The sequence below is a fragment of the Lethenteron reissneri genome, chromosome 20, assembly GCF_015708825.2.
Source record: "Lethenteron reissneri isolate LAM-NWPU_2019-01 chromosome 20, ASM1570882v1, whole genome shotgun sequence".
Taxonomy (NCBI): Eukaryota; Metazoa; Chordata; class Hyperoartia; order Petromyzontiformes; family Petromyzontidae; genus Lethenteron; species Lethenteron reissneri.
In genome coordinates this window covers 9243246-9267321 of record NC_083798.1, presented here as the reverse complement: position 1 = coordinate 9267321, position 24076 = coordinate 9243246, and the positions used below count along the sequence as shown (strand labels likewise).

Here is a 24076-nt window from a genome sequence, read left to right as displayed (position 1 = left end):
CAACGCAATGTTTGAAGTTACAGATAACCACTTGATCACTATACATGAAGGAATAAGCCTTGGAAGTCCATTCAGGGTCTGCCCAAGATTATTATGCCCAAAACAAAATTGACTGTTGTCTGAAAATACGTTAATGCATTAGGTAAACCAGTAATTAAATGCATCTTGAGTAGGAGTAAACCACCGCTCGATTTTCTTTCAGAAGCGGGAGTCGTTTTCACCAAATCTCTCTCGGATACCAAAGTCCAGGCAGAGGGTGAAGTCACCCTCTCGTGTGAGACCTCCAAGGCCGGGTCACCAGTGCAGTGGTACCACGAGGATCAGCTGCTGGATGGTAGCGACAAGCGGTTCCATGTGAAGCGAGATGGAAAGGCAGCGGTGCTCAAGATAAGTCGCGTGGAGCTAACGGATAGCGGGAAGTACGTCTGTGACTCGGGCTTTGAAAAAACAGTGCCACCTTGACCGTTACAGGTACAGCTCCTTCTAAATACAAACATAATTCAGACTTGAAAATGAAATTATTATAATTATAATATTTATATATCCAATTACAATGTTGATTTTCTTCTTCAGAGCTCCCTGTTACATTTTCCAAAGAGCTGGGAGAGCTGTCGGTTGAGGAAGGACACGAGGCTGAGCTGACGTGTGAAACATCTCGTGGAGACACTCCAGTCGTGTGGCGCAAGGGTGACAAGATCCTGAAAGCTGGAGCCAAGTATCGCATGGTGCGCGAGGGCAGGAAGGCCAGCCTCGTCATCAGCTCTGTGGAGCTGGGAGACAGTGACCAGTACACGTGCGACTCTGGAAACTTCCAGACAACAGCAAAGCTCACTGTGACAGGTAAACCATGAAATTGCAATCGGTGGTGAATATGGAGATGATTTGCTTCATGTGAATGTAATGTCCTGAAACTACAGTTGATTTTACGTAAATTGATATTGGCCTTTTACATCAAGGAACCAGTTACCTTTGCATATTATCTCAAAATATCCTATTGATTATGATGTACAAATGTTACCTAGTTAATTATTCAGTATCATCATCACGCAAGGTCTATCCTCAGCTGCATAAACATCTCCCCACGCCATCACATTCCCTCATGGCTTCACAATGCCACAATCCATCTCACTCCTGCATATGATCTGATCTCATCACTCAATCTCTGCCACACTCAGTCGATCGACCATCGTCTCTTCCATGGCTGCCTCTCCGTCAGTAGTCTCATCCACTTTACTATCATTCCTTCTCGCAAAGTGTCCTGCCCAAGCCCACTGATGTCCTTATCACCGACACATCTAAAACAGATTATTTATCCACATGCATAATGTCTCTTTGTCGGAAGGGACACATGTTTAAAATGTCTCTTTTAATGGCAAAATAACTTAAACATATTTTTTTAATCTGCACTTTTTTCTTTCAGAAGCTGGAGTTGTATTCACCAAATCGCTCTCGGATACCAAAGTCCAGGCAGAGGGTGAAGTGACCCTCTCGTGTGAGACCTCCAAGGCCGGGTCACCAGTGCAGTGGTACCATGATGATCACCTGCTGGATGGTAGCGACAAGCGGTTCCATGTCAAGCGAGATGGAAAGGCAGCTACACTGAAGATCAGTCGCGTGGAGCTAACGGACAGCGGGAAGTACGTCTGTGACTCAGGCTTTGAGAAAACCAGTGCCACCTTGACCGTTACAGGTACAGCTCCTTCTGAATACAAACATAATTCAGACTTGAATATGAAATTATTATAATTGTAATATTTATATATCAAATTACAATGTTGATTTTCTTCTTCAGAGCTCCCTGTTGAATTCTCCAAAGAGCTGGGAGAGCTGTCAGTTGAGGAAGGACACAAGGCTGAGCTGACGTGTGAAACATCTCGTGGAGACACTCCAGTCGTGTGGCTCAAGGGTGACAAGATCCTGAAAGCTGGAGCCAAGTATCGCATGGTGCGTGAGGGCAGGAAGGCCAGCCTCGTCATCAGCTCAGTGGAGCTGGGAGACGGTGACCAGTACACGTGCGACTCTGGAAACTTCAAGACGTCAGCAAACCTCACTGTGACAGGTAAACACTATTTTATTTATTGTGGTCGATCTGAAGACGCTTTGTAAAAATTTATAGCACCCATCAAAGCAATGTTCGACATTACGTAAACCACTTGATCACTATATATGAAGTAATCAACCTTCTAAGTCCATTCAGAGTCTGCTCGTGATGATTATTACGCCCAAAATGAAATTGACTCAGGTCTGAACATACTTTAATGCATTAAGTAAACCAGTAATTGAATGTATCTTGAGAAGGAGTAAACCACCGTTCGATTTTCTTTCAGAAGCGGGAGTCGTTTTCACCAAATCTCTCTCGGATACCAAAGTCCAGGCAGAGGATGAAGTAACCCTCTCGTGTGAGACCTCCAAGGCCGGGTCACCAGTGCAGTGGTACCACGAACATGAGCTGCTGGATGGTAGCGACAAGCGGTTCCATGTGAAGCGAGACGGAAAGTCAGCCACGCTGAAGATCAGTCGCGTGGAGCTAACGGACAGCGGGAAGTACGTCTGTGACTCGGGCTTGGAGAAAACCAGTGCAACCTTGACTGTTACAGGTACAGCTCATCCTGAATACAGACATGGCTGCATTCCAAGCCAAAATATGGCATGCAATATGATAAAATAACGTCTTTATTTGGTATTTTCAGAGCTCCCTGTTACATTTACCAAAGAGCTGGGAGAGCTATCGGTTGAGGAAGGACACGAGGCTGAGCTGACGTGTGAAACATGTCGTGGAGACACTCCTGTCGCGTGGCGCAAGGGTGACAAGACCCTGAAAGCTGGAGCCAAGTATCGCATGGTGCGCGAGGGCAGGAAGGCCAGCCTCGTCATCAGTTCAGTGGAGCTGGGAGACAGTGACCAGTACACGTGTGACTCTGGAAACTTCCAGACAACAGCAAAGTTCACTGTGAGAGGTAAACAATGAAATGTATAATCTCTAGTGCATCCGAAGTTGCTTTGTTTTATGTTAATGTAATGACCTTTGACACGAGGAGGGATATTGTGTGCGTTGGCCTTTTACATCAAGGAACCATTTACCTTTGGATATTACCGCGTCGCTGCTTTTTGCAGATGACGTTGTTCTCTTTGCCTGGTCAGTCTGTGATCTCCAGCATGCACTTGAACGGTTTGATGCCGAGTGTGAAGCAGCTGGGATGAGGATCAGCACCTCTAAATCTGAGGTCATGGTTCACTCCTGGGAGATGTTCGATTGTTCTCTCCAGATCAGGGGGGAACAGCTGCCTTTAGTGAAAGAGTTTAAGTATCTCGGGGTTTTCTTCGCCAGTGATGGTAAGTGGGAGCGGGAGATCAGCTGGCAAATTGGTGCGGCGTCCGCAGTGTTGTGGGCACTGTACTGTTCCATTGTAGTGAAGCGGGAGATGAGTTCTCGAAAAAAGCTCTCGGTTTACAGGTCGACATACATTCCCACCCTCACCTATGGTCATGAGCTTTGGGAAATGACCAAAAGGATGAGCTTCGCGGGTACAAGGGGTCGAAATGAGGTTTCTCCAAAGGGTTGCCGGGCTCATTCTCTGTGATCGGGTGAGGAGCTCGGTAATCCGGGAAGAGCCTCAGAGATGAGGTGTTGCTCTTCCAGTTCGAGATGAGCCAGTTGAGGTGGTTAGGGCACCTGGTAAGGATGCACCCTGATAGATTCCCCCTGGAATTCTGCCGTGCATGTCCCACTGGGTGAAGACTGGAGGGCCAGCCCAGGACACACTGGCGAGAATATGTCGCTCGGCTGTCCTGGGAATGCCTGGGAATTCCCCAGGAAGAGCTACATTCTGTCGCCAGGGGAAGGAAGGTGTGGACTGCCCTATTCAACATGCTGCCGCCGTGATCGTTGCCAGGACAAGCGGATTGAGAAATTAACGAATGAGAAACGAGCATTTTTATCTCCATATTTTATTTCAGAAGCTGGAGTCGTTTTCACCAAATCGCTCTCGGACACCAAAGTCCAGGCAGAGGATGAAGTGACGCTCTTGTGTGAGACCTCCAAGGCCGGGTCACCAGTGCAGTGGTACCATGGGGATCAGCTGCTGGATGGTAGCGACAAGCGGTTCCATGTCAAGCGAGATGGAAAGGCAGCCACGCTTAAGATCAGTCGCGTGGAGCTAACAGACAGTGGGAAGTACGTCTGTGACTCGGGCTTTAAGAAAACCAGTGCCACCTTGACCGTCACAGGTACAGCTCTCCGTGAATACAAACGTAATGCAGATTTGAATGTGTAATTGTTATCATTATAATATATATTTGTCCAATTTGAATGTCCGTTTTCAGAGCTTCCTGTCGAATTCTCCAAGGAGTTGGGATCTTTATCGGTTGAGGAAGCCAACGAGGCTGAGCTGACGTGTGAAACATCTCGTGGAGACACTCCAGTCGTGTGGCTCAAGGGTGACAAGATCCTGAAAACTGGAGCCAAGTATCGCATGGTGCGTGAGGGCAGGAAGGCCAGCCTCGTCATCAGCTCAGTGGAGCTGGGAGACAGTGACCAGTACACGTGCGACTCTGGGAACTTCCAGACAACAGCAAAGCTCACTGTGACAGGTAAATAATGGTATTGTATAATCAGTGGTGAATCCGACGATACTTTGTTTTATGTAAAAAGGGATATTGTGTGCATTCGCCTCTTACGTCAAGGAACCATCTTCCTATGGATATCACCGCAAAGTATTCTCTTGATAGTGATGTCCAAATCTTACCGTGTCAATTATTCCTATCATCAGCCATGGTCTATCCACAGCTTCATGAATGTCTCTCAACGCCTTCATATTCCCTCAGGGTTTCATGATGCCAGAATTCATTCCACTCCTGCACATGAGCTGATCTCATTACTCAATATCTTCAGCACTTGTTTGCTTTTCCGTCTTCTCTTCCTTGGCTGCCTCTACATCAGTAGTCTCATCCACTTTACCATCATCCCTTCTCGCAAAGTATCCTGCCAAAGCCCACTGATGTCCTTATAACCGACACGCCTAAACCGGAATATATCATATCCATATGCATAATGTATTTTGGTAGAAAGTGACATGTATTTTAAATATATTTTAGAATGGGAAAATTACTTAAAAAATGTTACTGGCATATTTTCTTTCAGAAGCAGGAGTTGTATTCACCAAACCTCTGTCCAATACCAAAGTCCAGGCAGAGGATGAAGTGACCCTCTCGTGTGAGACCTCCAAGGCCGGGTCACCAGTGCAGTGGTACCACGAGGATCAGCTGCTGGATGGTAGCAACAAGCGGTTCCATGTGAAGCGAGATGGAAAGGCAGCCATGCTTAAGATCAGTTTCGTGGAGCTAACGGACAGCGGGAAGTACGTCTGTGACTCGGGCTTTGAGAAAACCAGTGCCACCTTGAATGTTACAGGTACAGCTCCTCCTGAATACAAACATAATTCAGAATTGAATATGTAATTATTAGAATTACAATATCATTAGACCTCCTTTGCCAGTGCCAAAATATAATAATAGGGGTTTTCCCCTTTTTTCTGGAAACAAAACTTAAACCTTTTTTTACCAGGATTCATGTCTGCATTAACCACAATACTTGCAGTTAAAATGCAAACAAAAAACATAATATGATAATATATGCATTTTCCTTGAAATTGATTGGTCCACACCAGGGAAGGCTTTTGAAAACAAAAATGTTAATTTTCTTTTCAGAGCTTCCTGTTGAATTCTCCAAGGAGTTGGGATCTTTATCGGTTGAGGAAGCCCACGAGGCTGAGCTGACGTGTGAAACATCTCGTGGAGACACTCTAGTCGTGTGGCTCAAGGGTGACAAGATCCTGAAAGCTGGAGCCAAGTATCGCATGGTGCGTGAGGGCAGGAAGGCCAGCCTCGTCATCAGCTCAGTGGAGCTGGGAGACAGTGACCAGTACACGTGCGACTCTGGAAACTTCCAGACGTCAGCAAAGCTCACTGTCACAGGTAAACATTCAACTGAATAATCTGTGGTGTATCCGAAGATGCTTTGTTTTTTGTGATTGTAATGCATTTGAAACCACCGGTGATATTGTGTAAATTGGTCTTTTTCCATCAAAGAACCCGTCTTGATAGTGATGTCCAAATATTACCATGTCAACTTTTTATATCATCATCAGACATGGTTTATCCTCAGATTCATTCATTTATCTCCGCGCCATCACATTCCCTCATAGTTTCACGATTCCACAATCCATCTGACTCCTGCACATGAACTGATCTCATCCCTCAATCCCTGCAGCGCTCATTCACTCGGCCGTCTTCTCTTCCTTGGTTGTCCGTTGTCTAATCCACTTAACCATCATCCCTTCTCGCAAAGTATGCTGCCCAAGCCCACTGATGTCCTTATGATCGACACACCTAAACCAAATGATATGATATCCAAATGCATGATGTATTTATGTAGACAAAGACATGTGTTTAATGTCTTTAATTCGGAAACTGACTTAAAAGAAACATATCTGCATATTTTATTTCAGAATCTGGAGTTGTATTCACGAAACCTCTGTCCGATACCCAAGTCCAGGCAGAGGGTGAAGTGACCCTCTCGTGTGAGACCTCCAAGGCCGGGTCACCAGTGCAGTGGTACCATGAGGATCAGCTGCTGGATGGTAGCGACAAGCGGTTTTATGTGAAGCGAGATGGAAAGGCAGCGGTGCTCAAGATCAGTCACGTGGAGCTAACGGATAGCGGGAAGTACGTCTGTGACTCAGGCTTTGAGAAAACCAGTGCCACCTTGAACGTCACAGGTACAGCTCCTCCTGAATACTCACGTAGGTAAGATTTGAATGTGTAATTGTTATAATAACATTATTATTTTTATTTTCTTTTTCAGAGCTCCCTATTAAATTCTCAAAAGAGCTTGGGGAATTGTCGGTTGAGGAAGCCCACGAGGCTGAGCTGACGTGTGAAACATCTCGTGGAGACACTCCAGTCGTGTGGCTCAAGGGTGACAAGATCCTGAAAGCTGGAGCCAAGTATCGCATGGTGCGCGAGGGCAGGAAGGCCAGCCTCGTCATCAGCTCAGTGGAGCTGGGAGACAGTGACCAGTACACGTGCGACTCTGGGAACTTCCAGACAACAGCAAAGCTCACTGTGACAGGTAAATAATGAAATGTATAATCTGTGGTGAATCCGAAGATACATTTTTTTTTGGTAACAAGGGATAGTGTGTGCATTGGCCTCAAACATCAAGGAACCATCTTTCTATGGATATCACCGCAAAGTTTTCTCTTGATAGTGATGTCCTAATATTACCATGTCAATTATTCCTATCATCAGCCATGGTCTATCCACAGCTTCATGAATGTCTCTCAATGCCATCAAATTCCCTCTTAGTTTCACGATGCCACATTACATCTTACTCCTGCACATGAGCTGATCTCATCGCTCAATATCTGCAGCGCTCATACGCACGGCATTCTTCTCTTCCTTGGCTGCCTCTACATCTATAGTCTCATCCACTTGGCCATCATCTTTTCGCGCAAAGTGTCCTGCCCAAGCCCACTGATGTCCTTAAGACCCCCACGCCTGAACTGGGTGAAATATCCTTATGAAAATTTTGTTTCGGTAGAAAGGTACACCTTTTTAAACTGTGTATATGAATGGCAAAATAACTTTTAAAAAAATATTTCCATATTTTATTTCAGAATCTGGAGTCGTTTTCACCAAATATCTCTCGGACACCAAAGTCCAGGCAGAGGATGAAGTGACCCTCTCGTGTGAGACCTCCAAGGCCGGGTCACCAGTGCAGTGGTACCACGAGGATCAGCTGCTGGATGGTGGCGACAAGCGGTTCCATGTCAAGCGAGATGGAAAGGCAGCCACGCTTAAGATCAGTTGCGTGGAGCTAACGGACAGCGGGATGTACGTCTGTGACTCGGGCTTTGAGAAAACCAGTGCCACCTTGACCGTTACAGGTACAGCTCCTCTTGAATACAAACATAATTCAGACTTGAATATGTAATTGTTATGATTACAATATTTATGTATCCATTTTCAATGTTCATTTTCGTTTTCAGAGCTTCCTGTTGAATTCTCCAAGGAGTTGGGATCTTTATCGGTTGAGGAAGCCCACGAGGCTGAGCTGACGTGTGAAACATCTCGTGGAGACACTTCTGTCGTGTGGCGCAAGGGTGACAAGATCTTGAAAGCTGGAGCCAAGTATCGCATGGTGCGCGAGGGCAGGAAGGCCAGCCTCGTCATCAGCTCAGTGGAGCTGGGAGACAGTGACCAGTACATGTGCGACTCTGGAAACTTCCAGACGTCAGCAAAGCTCACTGTCACAGGTAAACATTCAACTGAATAATCTGTGGTGTATCCGAAGATGCTTTGTTTTTTGTGATTGTAATGCATTTGAAACCACGGGTGATATTGTATACATTTATATGGGCCTTTTCCATCAAGGAACCCGTTACCTTTTGATATCACTTCAAAGTATACTCTTGATATTCACGTCCAAATATTACCATGTAAATTATTAATATCATCATCAGACATGGTCTATCCTCAGCTTCATGAATCTCTCTCCACGCCATCACATTCCCTCAAGGTTCCACGGTGCCACAATCCATCCCACTCCTGCACATGAGCTGATCTCATCGCTCAATCACTGCAGCGCTCTTTCACTCGGCCGTCTTCTCTTCCTTGGCAGCCTCTACATCAGTCGTCTCATCCCCTTGACCATCATCCCTTCTCGCAACGTGTCCTGGCCAAGCCCACTGATGTCCTTATGATCAACACACCTAAACCCGATGATATAATATCCAAATGCATAATGTCTTTTTGTAGACAGCGACATGTGTTTGACGTCTTTAAATCGGAAACTGACTTTCAAAATATACGCATATTTTATTTCAGAAGCTGGAGTTGTATTCACCAAACCTCTGTCCAATACCAAAGTCCAGGCAGAGGATGAAGTGACCCTCTCGTGTGAGACCTCCAAGGCCGGGTCACCAGTGCAGTGGTACCACGAGGATCAGCTGCTGGATGGTAGCGACAAGCGGTTCCATGTGAAGCGAGATGGAAAGGCAGCCACGCTTAAGATCAGTTGCGTGGAGCTAACGGACAGCGGAAAGTACGTCTGTGACTCGGGCTTTGAGAAAACCAGTGCCACCTTGAATGTTACAGGTACAGCTCCTCCTGAATACAAAGATAATTCAGACTTGAATATGCAATAATTATAATTACAATATCATTAGACCTCCTTTGCCAGTGCCAAAATATAATAATAGGGTTTTTCCCCTTTTTCTGGAAACAAAACTTAAACCTTTTTTTTTACCAGGTTTCATGTCTGCATTAACCACAATACTTGCAGTCAAAATGCAAACAAAAAACATACTGTGATAATATATGCATTTTCCTTAAAATTGATTGGTCCACACCAGGGACGGCTTTTGAAAACAAAATGTTAATTTTCGTTTTCAGAGCTTCCTGTTGAATTCTCCAAGGAGTTGGGATCTTTATCGGTTGAGGAAGCCCACGAGGCTGAGCTGACGTGTGAAACATCTCGTGGAGACACTCCAGTCGTGTGGCTCAAGGGTGACAAGATCCTGAAAGCTGGAGCCAAGTATCGCATGGTGCGCGAGGGCAGGAAGGCCAGCCTCGTCATCAGCTCAGTGGAGCTGGGAGACAGTGACCAGTACACGTGCGACTCTGGAAACTTCCAGACGTCAGCAAAGCTCACTGTCACAGGTAAACATTCAACTGAATAATCTGTGGTGTATCCGAAGATGCTTTGTTTTTTGTGATTGTAATGCATTTGAAACCACGGGTGATATTGTATACATTTATATGGGCCTTTTCCATCAAGGAACCCGTTACCTTTTGATATCACTTCAAAGTATACTCTTGATATTCACGTCCAAATATTACCATGTAAATTATTAATATCATCATCAGACATGGTCTATCCTCAGCTTCATGAATCTCTCTCCACGCCATCACATTCCCTCAAGGTTTCACGGTGCCACAATCCATCCCACTCCTGCACATGAGCTGATCTCATCGCTCAATCACTGCAGCGCTCTTTCACTCGGCCGTCTTCTCTTCCTTGGCAGCCTCTACATCAGTCGTCTCATCCCCCGTGTCCTGGCCAAGCCCACTGATGTCCTTATGATCAACACACCTAAACCCGATGATATAATATCCAAATGCATAATGTCTTTTTGTAGACAGCGACATGTGTTTGACGTCTTTAAATCGGAAACTGACTTTCAAAATATACGCATATTTTATTTCAGAAGCTGGAGTTGTATTCACCAAACCTCTGTCCAATACCAAAGTCCAGGCAGAGGATGAAGTGACCCTCTCGTGTGAGACCTCCAAGGCCGGGTCACCAGTGCAGTGGTACCACGAGGATCAGCTGCTGGATGGTAGCGACAAGCGGTTCCATGTGAAGCGAGATGGAAAGGCAGCCACGCTTAAGATCAGTTGCGTGGAGCTAACGGACAGCGGAAAGTACGTCTGTGACTCGGGCTTTGAGAAAACCAGTGCCACCTTGAATGTTACAGGTACAGCTCCTCCTGAATACAAAGATAATTCAGACTTGAATATGCAATAATTATAATTACAATATCATTAGACTTCCTTTGCTAGTGCCAAAATATAATAATAGGGTTTTTCCCCTTTTTCTGGAAACAAAACTTAAACCTTTTTTTTTACCAGGTTTCATGTCTGCATTAACCACAATACTTGCAGTCAAAATGCAAACAAAAAACATACTGTGATAATATATGCATTTTCCTTAAAATTGATTGGTCCACACCAGGGACGGCTTTTGAAAACAAAATGTTAATTTTCGTTTTCAGAGCTTCCTGTTGAATTCTCCAAGGAGTTGGGATCTTTATCGGTTGAGGAAGCCCACGAGGCTGAGCTGACGTGTGAAACATCTCGTGGAGACACTCCAGTCGTGTGGCTCAAGGGTGACAAGATCCTGAAAGCTGGAGCCAAGTATCGCATGGTGCGCGAGGGCAGGAAGGCCAGCCTCGTCATCAGCTCAGTGGAGCTGGGAGACAGTGACCAGTACACGTGCGACTCTGGAAACTTCCAGACGTCAGCAAAGCTCACTGTCACAGGTAAACATTCAACTGAATAATCTCTGGTGTATCCGAAGATGCTTTGTTTTTGTGATTGTAATGCATTTGAAACCACAGGTGATATTGTACACATTTATATGGGCCTTTTCCATCAAGGAACCCGTTACCTTTTGATATCACTTCAAAGTATACTCTTGATATTCACGTCCTAATATTACCATGTAAATTATTAATATCATCATCAGACATGGTCTATCCTCAGCTTTATGAATCTCTCTCCACGCCATCACATTCCCTCAAGGTTCCACGGTGCCACAATCCATCCCACTCCTGCACATGAGCTGATCTCATCGCTCAATCACTGCAGCGCTCTTTCACTCGGCCGTCTTCTCTTCCTTGGCAGCCTCTACATCAGTCGTCTCATCCCCCGTGTCCTGGCCAAGCCCACTGATGTCCTTATGATCAACACACCTAAACCCGATGATATAATATCCAAATGCATAATGTCTTTTTGTAGACAGCGACATGTGTTTGACGTCTTTAAATCGGAAACTGACTTTCAAAATATACGCATATTTTATTTCAGAAGCTGGAGTTGTATTCACCAAACCTCTGTCCAATACCAAAGTCCAGGCAGAGGATGAAGTGACCCTCTCGTGTGAGACCTCCAAGGCCGGGTCACCAGTGCAGTGGTACCACGAGGATCAGCTGCTGGATGGTAGCGACAAGCGGTTCCATGTGAAGCGAGATGGAAAGGCAGCCACGCTTAAGATCAGTTGCGTGGAGCTAACGGACAGCGGAAGTACGTCTGTGACTCGGGCTTTGAGAAAACCAGTGCCACCTTGAATGTTACAGGTACAGCTCCTCCTGAATACAAAGATAATTCAGACTTGAATATGCAATAATTATAATTACAATATCATTAGACTTCCTTTGCCAGTGCCAAAATATAATAATAGGGTTTTTCCCCTTTTTCTGGAAACAAAACTTAAACCTTTTTTTTTACCAGGTTTCATGTCTGCATTAACCACAATACTTGCAGTCAAAATGCAAACGAAAAACATACTGTGATAATATATGCATTTTCCTTAAATTGATTGGTCCACACCAGGGACGGCTTTTGAAAACAAAATGTTAATTTTCGTTTTCAGAGCTTCCTGTTGAATTCTCCAAGGAGTTGGGATCTTTATCGGTTGAGGAAGCCCACGAGGCTGAGCTGACGTGTGAAACATCTCGTGGAGACACTCCAGTCGTGTGGCTCAAGGGTGACAAGATCCTGAAAGCTGGAGCCAAGTATCGCATGGTGCGCGAGGGCAGGAAGGCCAGCCTCGTCATCAGCTCAGTGGAGCTGGGAGACAGTGACCAGTACACGTGCGACTCTGGAAACTTCCAGACGTCAGCAAAGCTCACTGTCACAGGTAAACATTCAACTGAATAATCTCTGGTGTATCCGAAGATGCTTTGTTTTTGTGATTGTAATGCATTTGAAACCACAGGTGATATTGTACACATTTATATGGGCCTTTTCCATCAAGGAACCCGTTACCTTTTGATATCACTTCAAAGTATACTCTTGATATTCACGTCCTAATATTACCATGTAAATTATTAATATCATCATCAGACATGGTTTATCCTCAGATTCATTCATTTATCTCCGCGCCATCACATTCCCTCATAGTTTCACGATTCCACAATCCATCTGACTCCTGCACATGAACTGATCTCATCCCTCAATCCCTGCAGCGCTCATTCACTCGGCCGTCTTCTCTTCCTTGGTTGTCCGTTGTCTAATCCACTTAACCATCATCCCTTCTCGCAAAGTATGCTGCCCAAGCCCACTGATGTCCTTATGATCGACACACCTAAACCAAATGATATGATATCCAAATGCATGATGTATTTATGTAGACAAAGACATGTGTTTAATGTCTTTAATTCGGAAACTGACTTAAAAGAAACATATCTGCATATTTTATTTCAGAATCTGGAGTTGTATTCACGAAACCTCTGTCCGATACCCAAGTCCAGGCAGAGGGTGAAGTGACCCTCTCGTGTGAGACCTCCAAGGCCGGGTCACCAGTGCAGTGGTACCATGAGGATCAGCTGCTGGATGGTAGCGACAAGCGGTTCCATGTGAAGCGAGATGGAAAGGCAGCCACGCTTAAGATCAGTTGCGTGGAGCTAACGGACAGCGGGAAGTACGTCTGTGACTCAGGCTTTGAGAAAACCAGTGCCACCTTGAACGTCACAGGTACAGCTCCTCCTGAATACTCACGTAGGTAAGATTTGAATGTGTAATTGTTATAATAAACATTATTATTTTCATTTTCTTTTTCAGAGCTGCCTATTAAATTCTCAAAAGAGCTTGGGGAATTGTCGGTTGAGGAAGCCCACGAGGCTGAGCTGACGTGTGAAACATCTCGTGGAGACACTCCAGTCGTGTGGCTCAAGGGTGACAAGATCCTGAAAGCTGGAGCCAAGTATCGCATGGTGCGCGAGGGCAGGAAGGCCAGCCTCGTCATCAGCTCAGTGGAGCTGGGAGACAGTGACCAGTACACGTGCGACTCTGGGAACTTCCAAACGTCTGCGAAACTCACTGTGACAGGTAAACTCTAGCCAATGACGGAATTTCAATATTTTCTTGGTTGAACATTAAATGAATAAATAGTGATACCTGTCAAATTGAGTTTTGACGAGAGAATATGTAATAGTGATGTTGTTAGGCATGCATTAACAAATGTAAATTTTCAATCAGAGTTGTCTCTTCTAAATATATTCTCGTGCATTTCTCTCTTTTAGCTGTGGGAATATTAACCATTAGCTTCTCAGTGAGGGATTTAATTCACAGCAAATGTGTGATATTTATGTGCTAATGGTGTTTTAGCTATGTGACCTGAGCGACTTTCCTTTGTAATCGCAAATCCGCGATCTCTGCTTATCATGAAATGCCCAGTGGTCGCGTGTGGCTTTCATCGTTTGACATGAAGTGACTACGCTTACCTCGTGGGTTCTCACCTGCTTGAAAAAATAAACTTGAAACACAAAGTTGCCCCTGTTCCACGGCTCGAGTGACCCAAGTCTGCTGCCTGTCCTGGATCATGCTGGCGTCCACCCACAGAGGCCCCTATTCATCTTGAGGAGCAACTCCAGGATCAGGAGGGAGAGGAGCTCGGGAACATCACGTTCAGCTGCCGCGTCTCGAAAGCTGGCAGTGAGGGTGGCATGGAGGAAAGGAACTTCGCCGCTACAACCTGGCTCCAAATACTCCATTGGACAAACTGGACATATCCTTAAGCTCACGGTGTACAATTTGCAGACAGGCGATGCAGGAAAATACGAATGTGAGATTGGGGATGTTCTGAAAACATCGGCAGTGCTCACAGTTAGAGGTATGTGTTGTCACGTAAATGTTAAAAGTTTTGCAATGTTTATGTTTAACAGTTAAAGTAGGATCTTATTCTCCCAAATATTAACAAACGTCATATAATTGTTTGCGTTGAACAATTAATCCATTTCTAGTGGTTGGCATCAAGCAGAATGTGAATATTGATACATATACTGTGCATTTTCATTTTGTGTTTCTCAAAAGCAAATGGTGGTATTACATTTTTTACTTGCAGAGGCTCCAGGCCTAATTCGTGAGGCTCTTCATGACCAGGAGGTAGAAGAGTTTAGAACAGCGACTCTCCACTGCCGCTTCTCCAAACTAGCAGATAGAGTCACCTGGAAAAAGGACTCCTCAGCCCTGCACCCGAGTGACAAGTACGAGATGACGCAGGAGGGCGGTATGGCTACTCTTCTCATCCACAACGTTCAGCTGGAAGATGCTGGAAGCTACACGTGTGAGACCGAGAAAGATCAGACCTCGGCGCTGCTCATTGTGCAAGGTAGCCATGTACATGACAAGTGTTTGTACTTCACGAACAAATGCAATGTGTATTGCTGTTTGTTCTTCACTCCCTCGTATGCATTGGCATTTTCTGGGTAATTGGATTCACTTCCACATTCCAAAAGCTCTTGAATGGAATTCACCAAAGCTGGAGCCTCACAGAATCTTGAGACTCATGGTGATGAGATGTTAACTACCTCACCTGGTATACAGGAGGGCATGATTTCGATCCCGACCCTGACGCCTATATATTTGTAGTTTGCATGTCTCTATCCCCATGGTCACGTGGATTTTTCTCCAGGTCCTCTGGTCTTTCTCTCCACATTTAGAATCAACATGTATTTATAATATTTGGCTTCTGTAAATTACCACGTGAAAAGCAACTTCGTTGAGCTATTATTTGTGGCCAGGTCGCTTCTCAAAATATATATATATATCGCTCATTGAGCCTCACCTGGTGAAATAAAAATAATTGCTACTTTTAGTTTAGTTTTCCTGTTTTAATAACTGGCATTAATGTTGACTTCAAGCTTTCGTGACTGCAGGAATTCATACTCTTTGGGTCTTTCGGTAAAGTCACGATTGGGTCTTTCGGTAAAGTCACGTGACTTTACCGAAAGACCCAAAGAGTATGGTATTAATGTGTTCGAAACAAAAATCCACCCACAGAGGCCCCAGTGCTGATCTCTGAGGCTCTTGAGAACCAAGAGGTTGAAGAGTTTGAAACGGCCACTCTCAGCTGCCGCTTCTCAAAACCTCCACTGAAAGTCACCTGGAAGAAAGGTTCCACTGTCCTGCAGCCCAATGCCGACCACGAGATGAAGCAGGAACACGACGTGGCCACGCTCATCATCCACAAGGTGCAGCTGGACGACACCGGCGAGTACACCTGCGAAACAGGCAACGACAGGACTTCGGCAATGCTGCTCGTACAAGGTACTCTTCTTCGCCAATCGCATCGTGTCAACGTTTCATACATTGACGCAATTATTATTTCACGAATTTACATAACTCAGTCTAATCAGATTAAAAAAAGATCAGAAAGTGCACATCTCTTTTCGTGCTCAATTGCGTTTTTTTTAATGGCTAAAACTTCACTTCACTGTCTGGCATGGATCCTGCGATCATTTTAGAGGTCATATTTCCACATATTGTATGAGCCACACTTGCTTTGAAAGTTCCACACGGATTTGTTGTCGTCCTTTTTTGCCAAAACTTTGTGAGATGTGTTGGTTTTCCCCCCAACCGAAGGTCACAGTAATCTAAGCAAAGCGATTGATCGACTAATAGTTTTGCATTGAGTAATCTGGCCCCTATAATGTCTCGCTCGCAGAAGCCCCGGTGCTGATCCGTGAAGCCCTCCGGGACCAGGAGGTTGAGGAGTTTGGGACGGCTACCCTCAGTTGCCGACTCTCAAAACCAGACGTGCCGGTTGCTTGGCAAAAAGGGTCCAAGCTGCTTCATCCGAGCGCAAAGTACAACATGGTCCAAAACGGGGACATAGTTAGACTCGTCATCTATGACATTGAATTGGAGGATGCTGGAGATTACGAATGTGACACTGGAGATGATAGAACAGTAGCTACTATTTTGGTCACAGGTAAGCTACCGGTGCATATAACAACAGTTTTCTATGCCTTACAAATCAGAATACCACTTAAAATAATTATATTACGAAATCATTTGATGCTACCATCTCAAGGTTTATAAGAACTGGATAACTTTCTTCATGAAAGCTACGTTTAAGAATGGCGTTGGCTTCTATTTGCTACAGAGGCCCCGGTGCTGATTACCCGAGGCCCTTCGGGACCAGGAGGTTGAAGAGAGTGGCACTGCAACTCTCCTGCTGCCGCTTCTCAAAGCCAGCAGTGAGGGTCACCTGGAGGAAGGACTCCTCAGTCCTGCACCCGAGTGACAAGTATGAGATGAAACTGGAGGGAGACCTGGCCACTCTTGTTATCCACAATGTACAGCTGGACGACACTGGGAGCTACGTTTGTGAGACGGAGAATGATCAGACCTCGGCAATGATGACAGTACAAGGTTCGTGTCACATCATGACACGTATACACATCGTGACACGTCACAGCATGACATGTATACATACAATTGATTTTTATGATTGTTGGGATGAACACTCCTCTCTTTGTAATTCACAGAGAAGCCAGTGGTGTTCACCAAGGGCCTGCAAGATCTAACAGAAGAGGAACTCGGAGATGCTGCGTTTGTGTGCGAGGTGTCCAAAGAAGGGGCTTCAGTAACATGGCTGAAAAATGGTGGGGTGCTTTACCCTGGAGCAAAGTGTGAGATGAGTCAGGATGGAAGAGCAGCCAGACTCATCCTGCATCACTTGGGCCTGCACGACGCTGGGCAGTACACCTGTGACACTGGCCACGATGTCACCACCGCCACGCTCAATGTCACAGGTGATTAGTACATTTTAAAAGTACATTCACGAGAATGTAAAAGGGTTCTTTTTTCAGTTTATGTGAACACTTAACTTTGATATAAATATCCTTCTCTCCAGAGCGAGACATCCACATTGTGAGGGGCCTGCAGGACTGTGAGGTGTTTGAGAACAACTCGGCCACGTTCTCCTGCGAGATCTCCCACGCTGATGTGCAGGAGGTGGAGTGGTGGCTGGATCAGAGCTGGCTGTATCATAACGAGTTTAATAAAATCAGTGTGGACGGAGGGAAAACACACGTCCTTACCCTCAATAACCTCACCCTGCAGGACGGCGGCTGTGTTACCTTCAAGGCAGGGAAACAGACGTCCTCAGCAAATTTGTCCATTAAGGGTACGCTACGTGCTGTGATGAGCCCATCTTTGATATTGATATGAAAGGATCTGTGTATTTCATGTCATCTTAATGTCTGGTTTGTTAAGTTGATCTTGCTAAATATGTATATTGAACGTGCTTTAAAGTCCAACTCCATCTTTTTGTGTTGTGGTGTGCACAGCGGTACCAGTGAAGTTTGTGAAGCGACTAGAGGATGTAGATTGTGTGGAGAATGGAGAAGCAGAATTTGTGTGTGAGGTGTCCGAGCTGAGCGCTCCGGTCACATGGCACAGGCGCGATAAACAGCTGAGCCCTTCTCAGAAGTACGTGATACACAGAGACGGAGCGGTCGTGAGTCTCGTTGTCACAAAGCTGCAGCCAGAAGACGCGGGGGCGTACACTTGTGATGCAGGAAGATGATGCCACCTCTGCCAAACTCCACGTTCAAGGTGAAACTTAATAACAAAAATAATAATTTTCACTTATTAGGTACCTTGATCATCTAAAGGTAATTCTCCGCCATCTAAGCTCACGAACATTTAAAGACACGAACTCTACGCTGGTGTTGCCGTCCAGTTTTGCAATCATGACCTTTCTTCATCAACCTTGTTTACAGAGGCTCCGGTGTTGATCTCTGAGGCCCTTCAGGACCAGGAGGTTGAAGAGAGTGGCACTGCGACTCTCCGCTGCCGCTTCTCAAAGCCAGCAGCGAGGGTCACCTGGAGGAAGGACTCCTCAGTCCTGCACCCGAGTGACAAGTATGAGATGAAGCTGGAGGGTAACGTGGCCACTCTTGCTATCCACAACGTGCAGCTACAGGATGCTGGGAGCTACGAGTGTGAGACGGAGAATGATAGGACATGTGCATCACTGATTGTTAAAGGTAAAGCAACATTATTCGGTACACATTTCTATACACGACCTATGTTTTGAACGTAAGAATGATAATAATTCACGTATGACTGTGAGCTCTTGCTCACTCGTAGAGGTGTTGGAGGGAGCGTTGCACGTCTGTAACTTAATGTGTATTTTTCCAGTTAATGTAATGTATTACGTTTACTTTTAAATTCATGGTACTATTAAATCATAGGAAACATTTATTGTATTCCTTGTACACCGCATGTCTTTGAGGAGATATACACAGCAAGTGAATGAAGTGGATATTTAGTTTCGTACTCTGCGTTTTTAAAGTAAAAATTTCACTTTGTACTTTTTTGAATCGTAGCAAACAATGTTTTTCATAGATTTTACTGTTTTTAGTTGAGGATTTAATTTCATCTACATATTAATATAATTCGCATGGATAAAAATAGGCTTTTAGCCAAAATTATCCATGAGGAAGGGATTACAACACAGTTCACGAGAAGATATTTTTTGCAATGGCCCCTCTATCCCTGGGTTACGTTGAGTTGGGTGTCAATCGAGAGCTCATGACCTGCATATTCTGTGAAAAATACAAGCTGATCAAAAACTAATTAATAATTTAAAAGCTAGGAAAACGCATGCACACGCATTGTTTATGTTACTCTTTCCAGCGTGTTTGGGTTTAGAAGTATTTAATTTGCAATTAGGCCTTTTTGTTCTGGAAAATTAGGTCAGCGGGTGAAGAGGGGGGAAATAGAGTTGGGCGAGAGGGGGAGAGATATTGGGGCTTGCTGCTGTTAGCATTACATCGCAGTTGTAATGAGTTGTAATCTGGCTAACCATCAAACAAAGATGGTCACTGCATCCCACGTTTTCAGATGCGCTTCTACGGCCGACTGGAATGCTCTTCCTTCCGATATTAGGAAGCCACTGGAGCTATGTACTTTTAAATCTAAATGTAAAACTGATTTCTGTAGAACTGCTTTTTGTGTTTAGTGTGTTGTCCTTTCCCCGTACCCACGATTAGCACAGTTGGCTATATACGGTGCAAAGGAAGTTCAACATATGTTGTGAAAACCAACGGTACTAAACAACAGGAAATGACTGAAGAACTTCGTAAATTACTGTGCAAACTGTGGCTGAAGTGAAATATGAGCAAAAAAGGCATTCGCCACTAGTTTGCTGAAGAGCAGCATAAAATGTGTTGTTGTCAGTACACAACTCTGAAGCACAACAGAGTATCTGCTACACCCATAGCAAGTATTGCTTCAGACCGCTACAGACGGGGGAGGTAATCTGGAGGAGAAGAGCAAAAGCAGGTTGGAGTGAATTTAGTCATTTTATGTCGTAATGAAAAGCAACAAATAAAAGTGTGCCCAAGAGCAACGTTTTCAATCAGTGGATGTTGCCTGATACGACTTGTGGATTTGAGACATGGATGCATGCCACGAACGAAAGAACAAACGTTGAAAAGTGTTCAAAGAAGCATAGAGAGGTGCATGCTGGGAATTACACTGACAGAAAAAGTAAGACATAGATCGATGAACAAATGAAAATTCGACGCTCTACGATAAGAGTTGATAAGAGCAAGTGGTCTTGGGCAGAACACATTGCTAGCAGGGACTATGGACGATGGACGAGGCTGGCGGTGGAATGGCACCCAAAGAGCAGACCGAAGCTAAGATGTCGACCACTGTGCAGGTGGATTTTATGAGATCAGATAGAGCGCAATTAAGATCATGGCACCGCTGGATCGTTAGGATGGTAACTTTGTGGGGAAACTATACAGCTGCGGATAGGTCATGGATGATTATGATTAATTCATGTGTATATAATGTTTATTATGTGACGAGTTTTCAACTGATTCAAATTTGTAGTTTGTGAAAGGAAAGACCACAGGATGATATAGGACATTTGTAACTTATACTTTTTTGTTATTATCAGCTCCAAATGAAGTTGCCATGCCAACCCAGGAGGAGCAGCTGCCACAGGAGGCTGTGTTGTCTGCCATAATGGGTATGGTCGCCGTTCACATGAGCGCATGCATGGCAGTATGCATGTTCATGAACGCTTGTTTTAACCAGTTACTGAAATTAATAGATTGCAATTGCCAGCTTCGTCGTGTATTACGAGAGACAAGAGAAGTAAACTCTAGTGATGTATCACAATGTAATATTCCACCAGGTTTCCAAAACCACAATCGGTAAGTAACTAATTGCATCACAATTAAACCGCATGATAACGCCTCTTATTATTTGTTATAATGCATCCACAGAGAAGCCAGTGGTGTTCACCAAGGGCCTACAGGATCTGACAGAAGAGGAACTCGGAGACGCTGTGTTTGTGTGCGAGGTGTCCAAAGAAGAGTGCCCCAGTCACGTGGCTGCAACATGGTGGGGTGCTTTACCCTGGAGCAAAGTGTGAGATGAGTCAGGATGGAAGAGCGGCCAGACTGGTCCTGCATCACTTGGGCCTGCACGACGCTGGGCAGTACTCCTGTGACACTGGCCACGATGTCACCACCGCCAGGCTCAATGTCACAGGTGATTTATTTAATGCATATCTCATTAAATATAGACTCAGTCCAAAGTTTTACATTTTAAAATCAATGACAAACATCTTTGGAATATAAATAATTATTTCATCATACTTTACAGTGCAACCACGACTGATTTAAGTATCCTTCTTTCCAGAGCGAGACATCCGCATTGTGAGAGGCCTGGAGGACTGTGAGGTGTTTGAGAACAACTCGGCCACGTTCTCCTGCGAGATCTCCCACGCTGATGTGCAGGAGGTGGAGTGGTGGCTGGATCAGAGCCGGCTGTATCATAACGAGTTTAATGAAATCAGTGTGGACGGAGGGAAAACACATGTCCTTACCCTCAACAACCTCACCCTGCAGGACGGCGGCTGTGTTACCTTCAAGGCAGGAAAACAGACATCCTCAGCGAACTTGTCCATTAAGGGTACGCTACGTATTGTAATAAACCTATCTTTGATATTGATATAAAATGTTATGTGTATTTCATGACATCTCAATGTCTGATAATTGTTTTTTTACCCTTTTATCTGGCAACAAAATTGACACCTTTTTTTACAAGGAGTCAAGTTTGCATTGACCACAATACCTGCGGTCGGAATGCAAACAAAAAACACAACTCTGATAATGGTTGCACTGTCCTTGAAATTGATTGGTCCACACCCGAGACAGCTTTTCTTAGAGCCTAGTCTTACATGGTGTTGGACCTGATGACGCCAAAAGGCACACAACTCAAAGACAATGCACCATCAGAGTTTGAGGGCTCGGGGTAAGAATTTACACCATTGGAACCTCCTTTGCCAGTAGCAAAATATGATAATTGTTTTTTTACCCTTCTATCTGGCAACAAAACTGACACCTTTTTTACACGGAGTCATGTTTGCATTGACCACAATACCTGCGGTCGGAATGCAAACAAAAAACACAACTCTGTGTCTGGTTTGTGAACTTGATCTTCGTGATAATTAATATTGAACGTGCTTTAAAATCCAACTACATCTTGTTGTGGTGTGCACAGTGGTACCAGTGAAGTTTGTGAAGCGACTAGAGGATGTAGATTGTGTGGAGGATGGAGAAGCAGAATTTGTGTGTGAGGTGTCCCAGCCCAGCGCTCCGGTCACATGGCACAGGGGCGATAGACAGCTGAGCCCTTCTCAGAAGTACGTAATGCACAGAGACGGAGCGGTCGTGAGTCTCGTTGTCACAAAACTGCAGCCAGAAGACGCAGGGGCGTACACTTGTGATGCAGGACATGAAGCCACGTCTGCTAATCTCTGTGTTCAAGGTGAGATGTGATCATCTTCACGTGATTTTCCTCAAGCGACAGTCATGGTTACCTCTGTACACGAGTTTATCAACTAACAATAATAACCCGGAGTCAAATATTACTTTATACAATATTGGATGCTCTTTTTCTGCTATAGAGGCCCCGGTGCTGATCTCCGAGGCCCTTCGGGACCAGGAGGTTGAAGAGAGTGGAACTGCGACTCTCCGCTGCCGCTTCTCAAAGCCAGCAGCGAGGGTCACCTGGAGGAAGGACTCCTCAGTCCTGCACCCGAGTGACAAGTATGAGATGAAGCTGGAGGGTAACCTGGCCACTCTTGTTATCCTTAATGTTCAACCGGAGGATGCTGGGAGCTACAACTGCGAGACAGAGAACGATCAGACTTCTGGAATGCTTAGAGTTCAAGGTGAGATGTGCCATTGAGTTTTGAGAATGCATTTGTTGTCATATCTTATTATGATTAGTCAAGCAAAAGTTTTGCTGTCCGACGCGCAGGCAGGCAAGTGCGCAGTGGTGACATCACCGCACGCACCTGCGTCATGACGCGGGATTCCACAGCGCTGAGCCGCATTCTTGCGTGGTGGCGACGTCATAACACCCCCCCACCCCCCAACGCAACCCACTCTCCATCTTGGTTATGCAGATGCGAGGGCAGTGCTAAGTCATACTATATTATAAAAAAAGATTTGCTAGCTGGTTAACTTCCCGGCTGGTAACGTGCCGGCCAGCGTGCGTTCTGATTGGCTGGAGGCCATGTGCTGGCTCACACGCAGAGGGGAGTAGGCGCACGAGTGGAGGCGAACGGGCGTGGGGTGGGGGTGCACCGAGGGGAAGCGCGGGTAGAGGGTGCATGGGTGCGGTGCGCACAGGGTGGGGTGGGTGGCAGGGGTGACTGGGGGGGCTATGCTATGATATGAGCTTGATGTATGTTTGTTGAACGTATTTCGCACCGTGCGTAGCAAACCGTGCTTCCTTTACGTTACACAATCTTGATTTGTTTTCGCTACAGAGACCCCAGTGCTGATCTCTGAGGTCCTTCAGGACCAGGAGGTTGAAGAGAGTGGAACTGCGACTCTCCGCTGTCGCTTCTCAAAGCCAGCAGCGAGGGTCACCTGGAGGAAGGACTCCTCAGTCCTGCACCCGAGTGACAAGTATGAGATGAAGCTGGAGGGAAACATGGCCATTCCTTCTCATCCACAACGTACAGCTGGAGGATGCTGGGAAGCTACGAGTGCGAGACAGAAAATGATCGGAACTTTTGCAATGTTGAAAATAACAGGTTTTTGTCTCATAACACATTCAAAATTACTTGTGATTTACTCATTGCATTTTGTCGCAGAGAAACAATGGTGGGATAAATTCGATCGTTTAATTATTTCACAGAGAAGCCAGTGGTGTTCACCAAGGGCCTGGCGGATCTGACAGAAGAGGAACTCGGAGACGCTGTGTTTGTGTGCGAGGTATCCAAAGAAGAGGCCCCAGTAACGTGGCTGCAACATGGTGGGGTGCTTTACCCTGGAGCAAAGTGTGAGATGAGTCAGGATGGAAGAGCAGGCCAGACTGGTCCTGCATCACGTGGGCCTGCACGACGCTGGGCAGTACTCCTGTGACACTGGCCACGATGTCACCACTGCCAGGCTGATTGTCACAG

At 45.4% G+C, this 24076-nt stretch overlaps 4 protein-coding genes across 4 annotated transcripts in view; all 4 read left to right on the top strand.

Annotated features, from left to right (window-relative positions):
• The window catches only part of LOC133344709 (obscurin-like), a 16835-nt gene extending 16148 nt beyond the window's left edge, over nucleotides 1–687 (top strand). Inside the window, exons 12-13 of the mRNA XM_061554785.1 lie at nucleotides 203–471; nucleotides 574–687. Coding sequence (XP_061410769.1) covers nucleotides 203–462 — 260 coding nt within the window. The 3' untranslated portion in view covers nucleotides 463–471; nucleotides 574–687. The remainder of the gene's footprint in view (nucleotides 1–202; nucleotides 472–573) is intronic.
• On the top strand, nucleotides 619–14203 carry LOC133344512 (obscurin-like). The gene is made up of 21 exons (XM_061554489.1): nucleotides 619–840; nucleotides 1421–1690; nucleotides 1793–2059; nucleotides 2328–2597; nucleotides 2691–2957; nucleotides 3958–4227; nucleotides 4324–4590; nucleotides 5141–5410; nucleotides 5707–5973; nucleotides 6507–6776; nucleotides 6863–7129; nucleotides 7677–7946; nucleotides 8049–8315; nucleotides 8887–9156; nucleotides 9454–9720; nucleotides 10269–10538; nucleotides 10836–11102; nucleotides 11650–11865; nucleotides 12314–12481; nucleotides 13504–13671; nucleotides 14145–14203. The coding sequence occupies exons 1-21, from the start codon at nucleotides 723–725 to the stop codon at nucleotides 14201–14203; spliced, it is 5025 nt and encodes a 1674-aa protein (XP_061410473.1). The 5' UTR covers nucleotides 619–722.
• LOC133344511 (obscurin-like) lies at nucleotides 13242–24067 on the top strand. The gene is made up of 18 exons (XM_061554488.1): nucleotides 13242–13317; nucleotides 13405–13671; nucleotides 14185–14455; nucleotides 14687–14953; nucleotides 15625–15891; nucleotides 16289–16555; nucleotides 16730–16998; nucleotides 17115–17381; nucleotides 17483–17755; nucleotides 17919–18186; nucleotides 18354–18620; nucleotides 20546–20617; nucleotides 20877–21144; nucleotides 21295–21567; nucleotides 22159–22425; nucleotides 22565–22831; nucleotides 23435–23704; nucleotides 24063–24067. Exons 13-18 carry the CDS (start codon nucleotides 21027–21029, stop codon nucleotides 24065–24067), a joined length of 1200 nt encoding a protein of 399 aa, XP_061410472.1. The 5' UTR covers nucleotides 13242–13317; nucleotides 13405–13671; nucleotides 14185–14455; nucleotides 14687–14953; nucleotides 15625–15891; nucleotides 16289–16555; nucleotides 16730–16998; nucleotides 17115–17381; nucleotides 17483–17755; nucleotides 17919–18186; nucleotides 18354–18620; nucleotides 20546–20617; nucleotides 20877–21026.
• The window catches only part of LOC133344509 (obscurin-like), an 84368-nt gene continuing 84131 nt past the window's right edge, over nucleotides 23840–24076 (top strand). Inside the window, exon 1 of the mRNA XM_061554487.1 lies at nucleotides 23840–24076. The gene's annotated coding sequence lies outside the window, so the exon portion shown is untranslated.

Coding starts and splice junctions, on each gene's coding strand:
- LOC133344512 (XM_061554489.1), top strand. CDS start 723: ATGGTGCGCGAGGGCAGGAAGGCCAGCCTCGTCATCAGCTCTGTGGAG. Junction 2,958..3,957: donor AGCAAAGTTCACTGTGAGAG/GTAAACAATGAA, acceptor ATTTTATTTCAG/AAGCTGGAGTCGTTTTCACC. Junction 13,672..14,144: donor TGCGAAACTCACTGTGACAG/GTAAACTCTAGC, acceptor GAGTGACCCAAG/TCTGCTGCCTGTCCTGGATC.
- LOC133344511 (XM_061554488.1), top strand. CDS start 21,027: ATGAGTCAGGATGGAAGAGCGGCCAGACTGGTCCTGCATCACTTGGGC. Junction 21,145..21,294: donor CGCCAGGCTCAATGTCACAG/GTGATTTATTTA, acceptor CCTTCTTTCCAG/AGCGAGACATCCGCATTGTG. Junction 22,832..23,434: donor TGGAATGCTTAGAGTTCAAG/GTGAGATGTGCC, acceptor TTTTCGCTACAG/AGACCCCAGTGCTGATCTCT.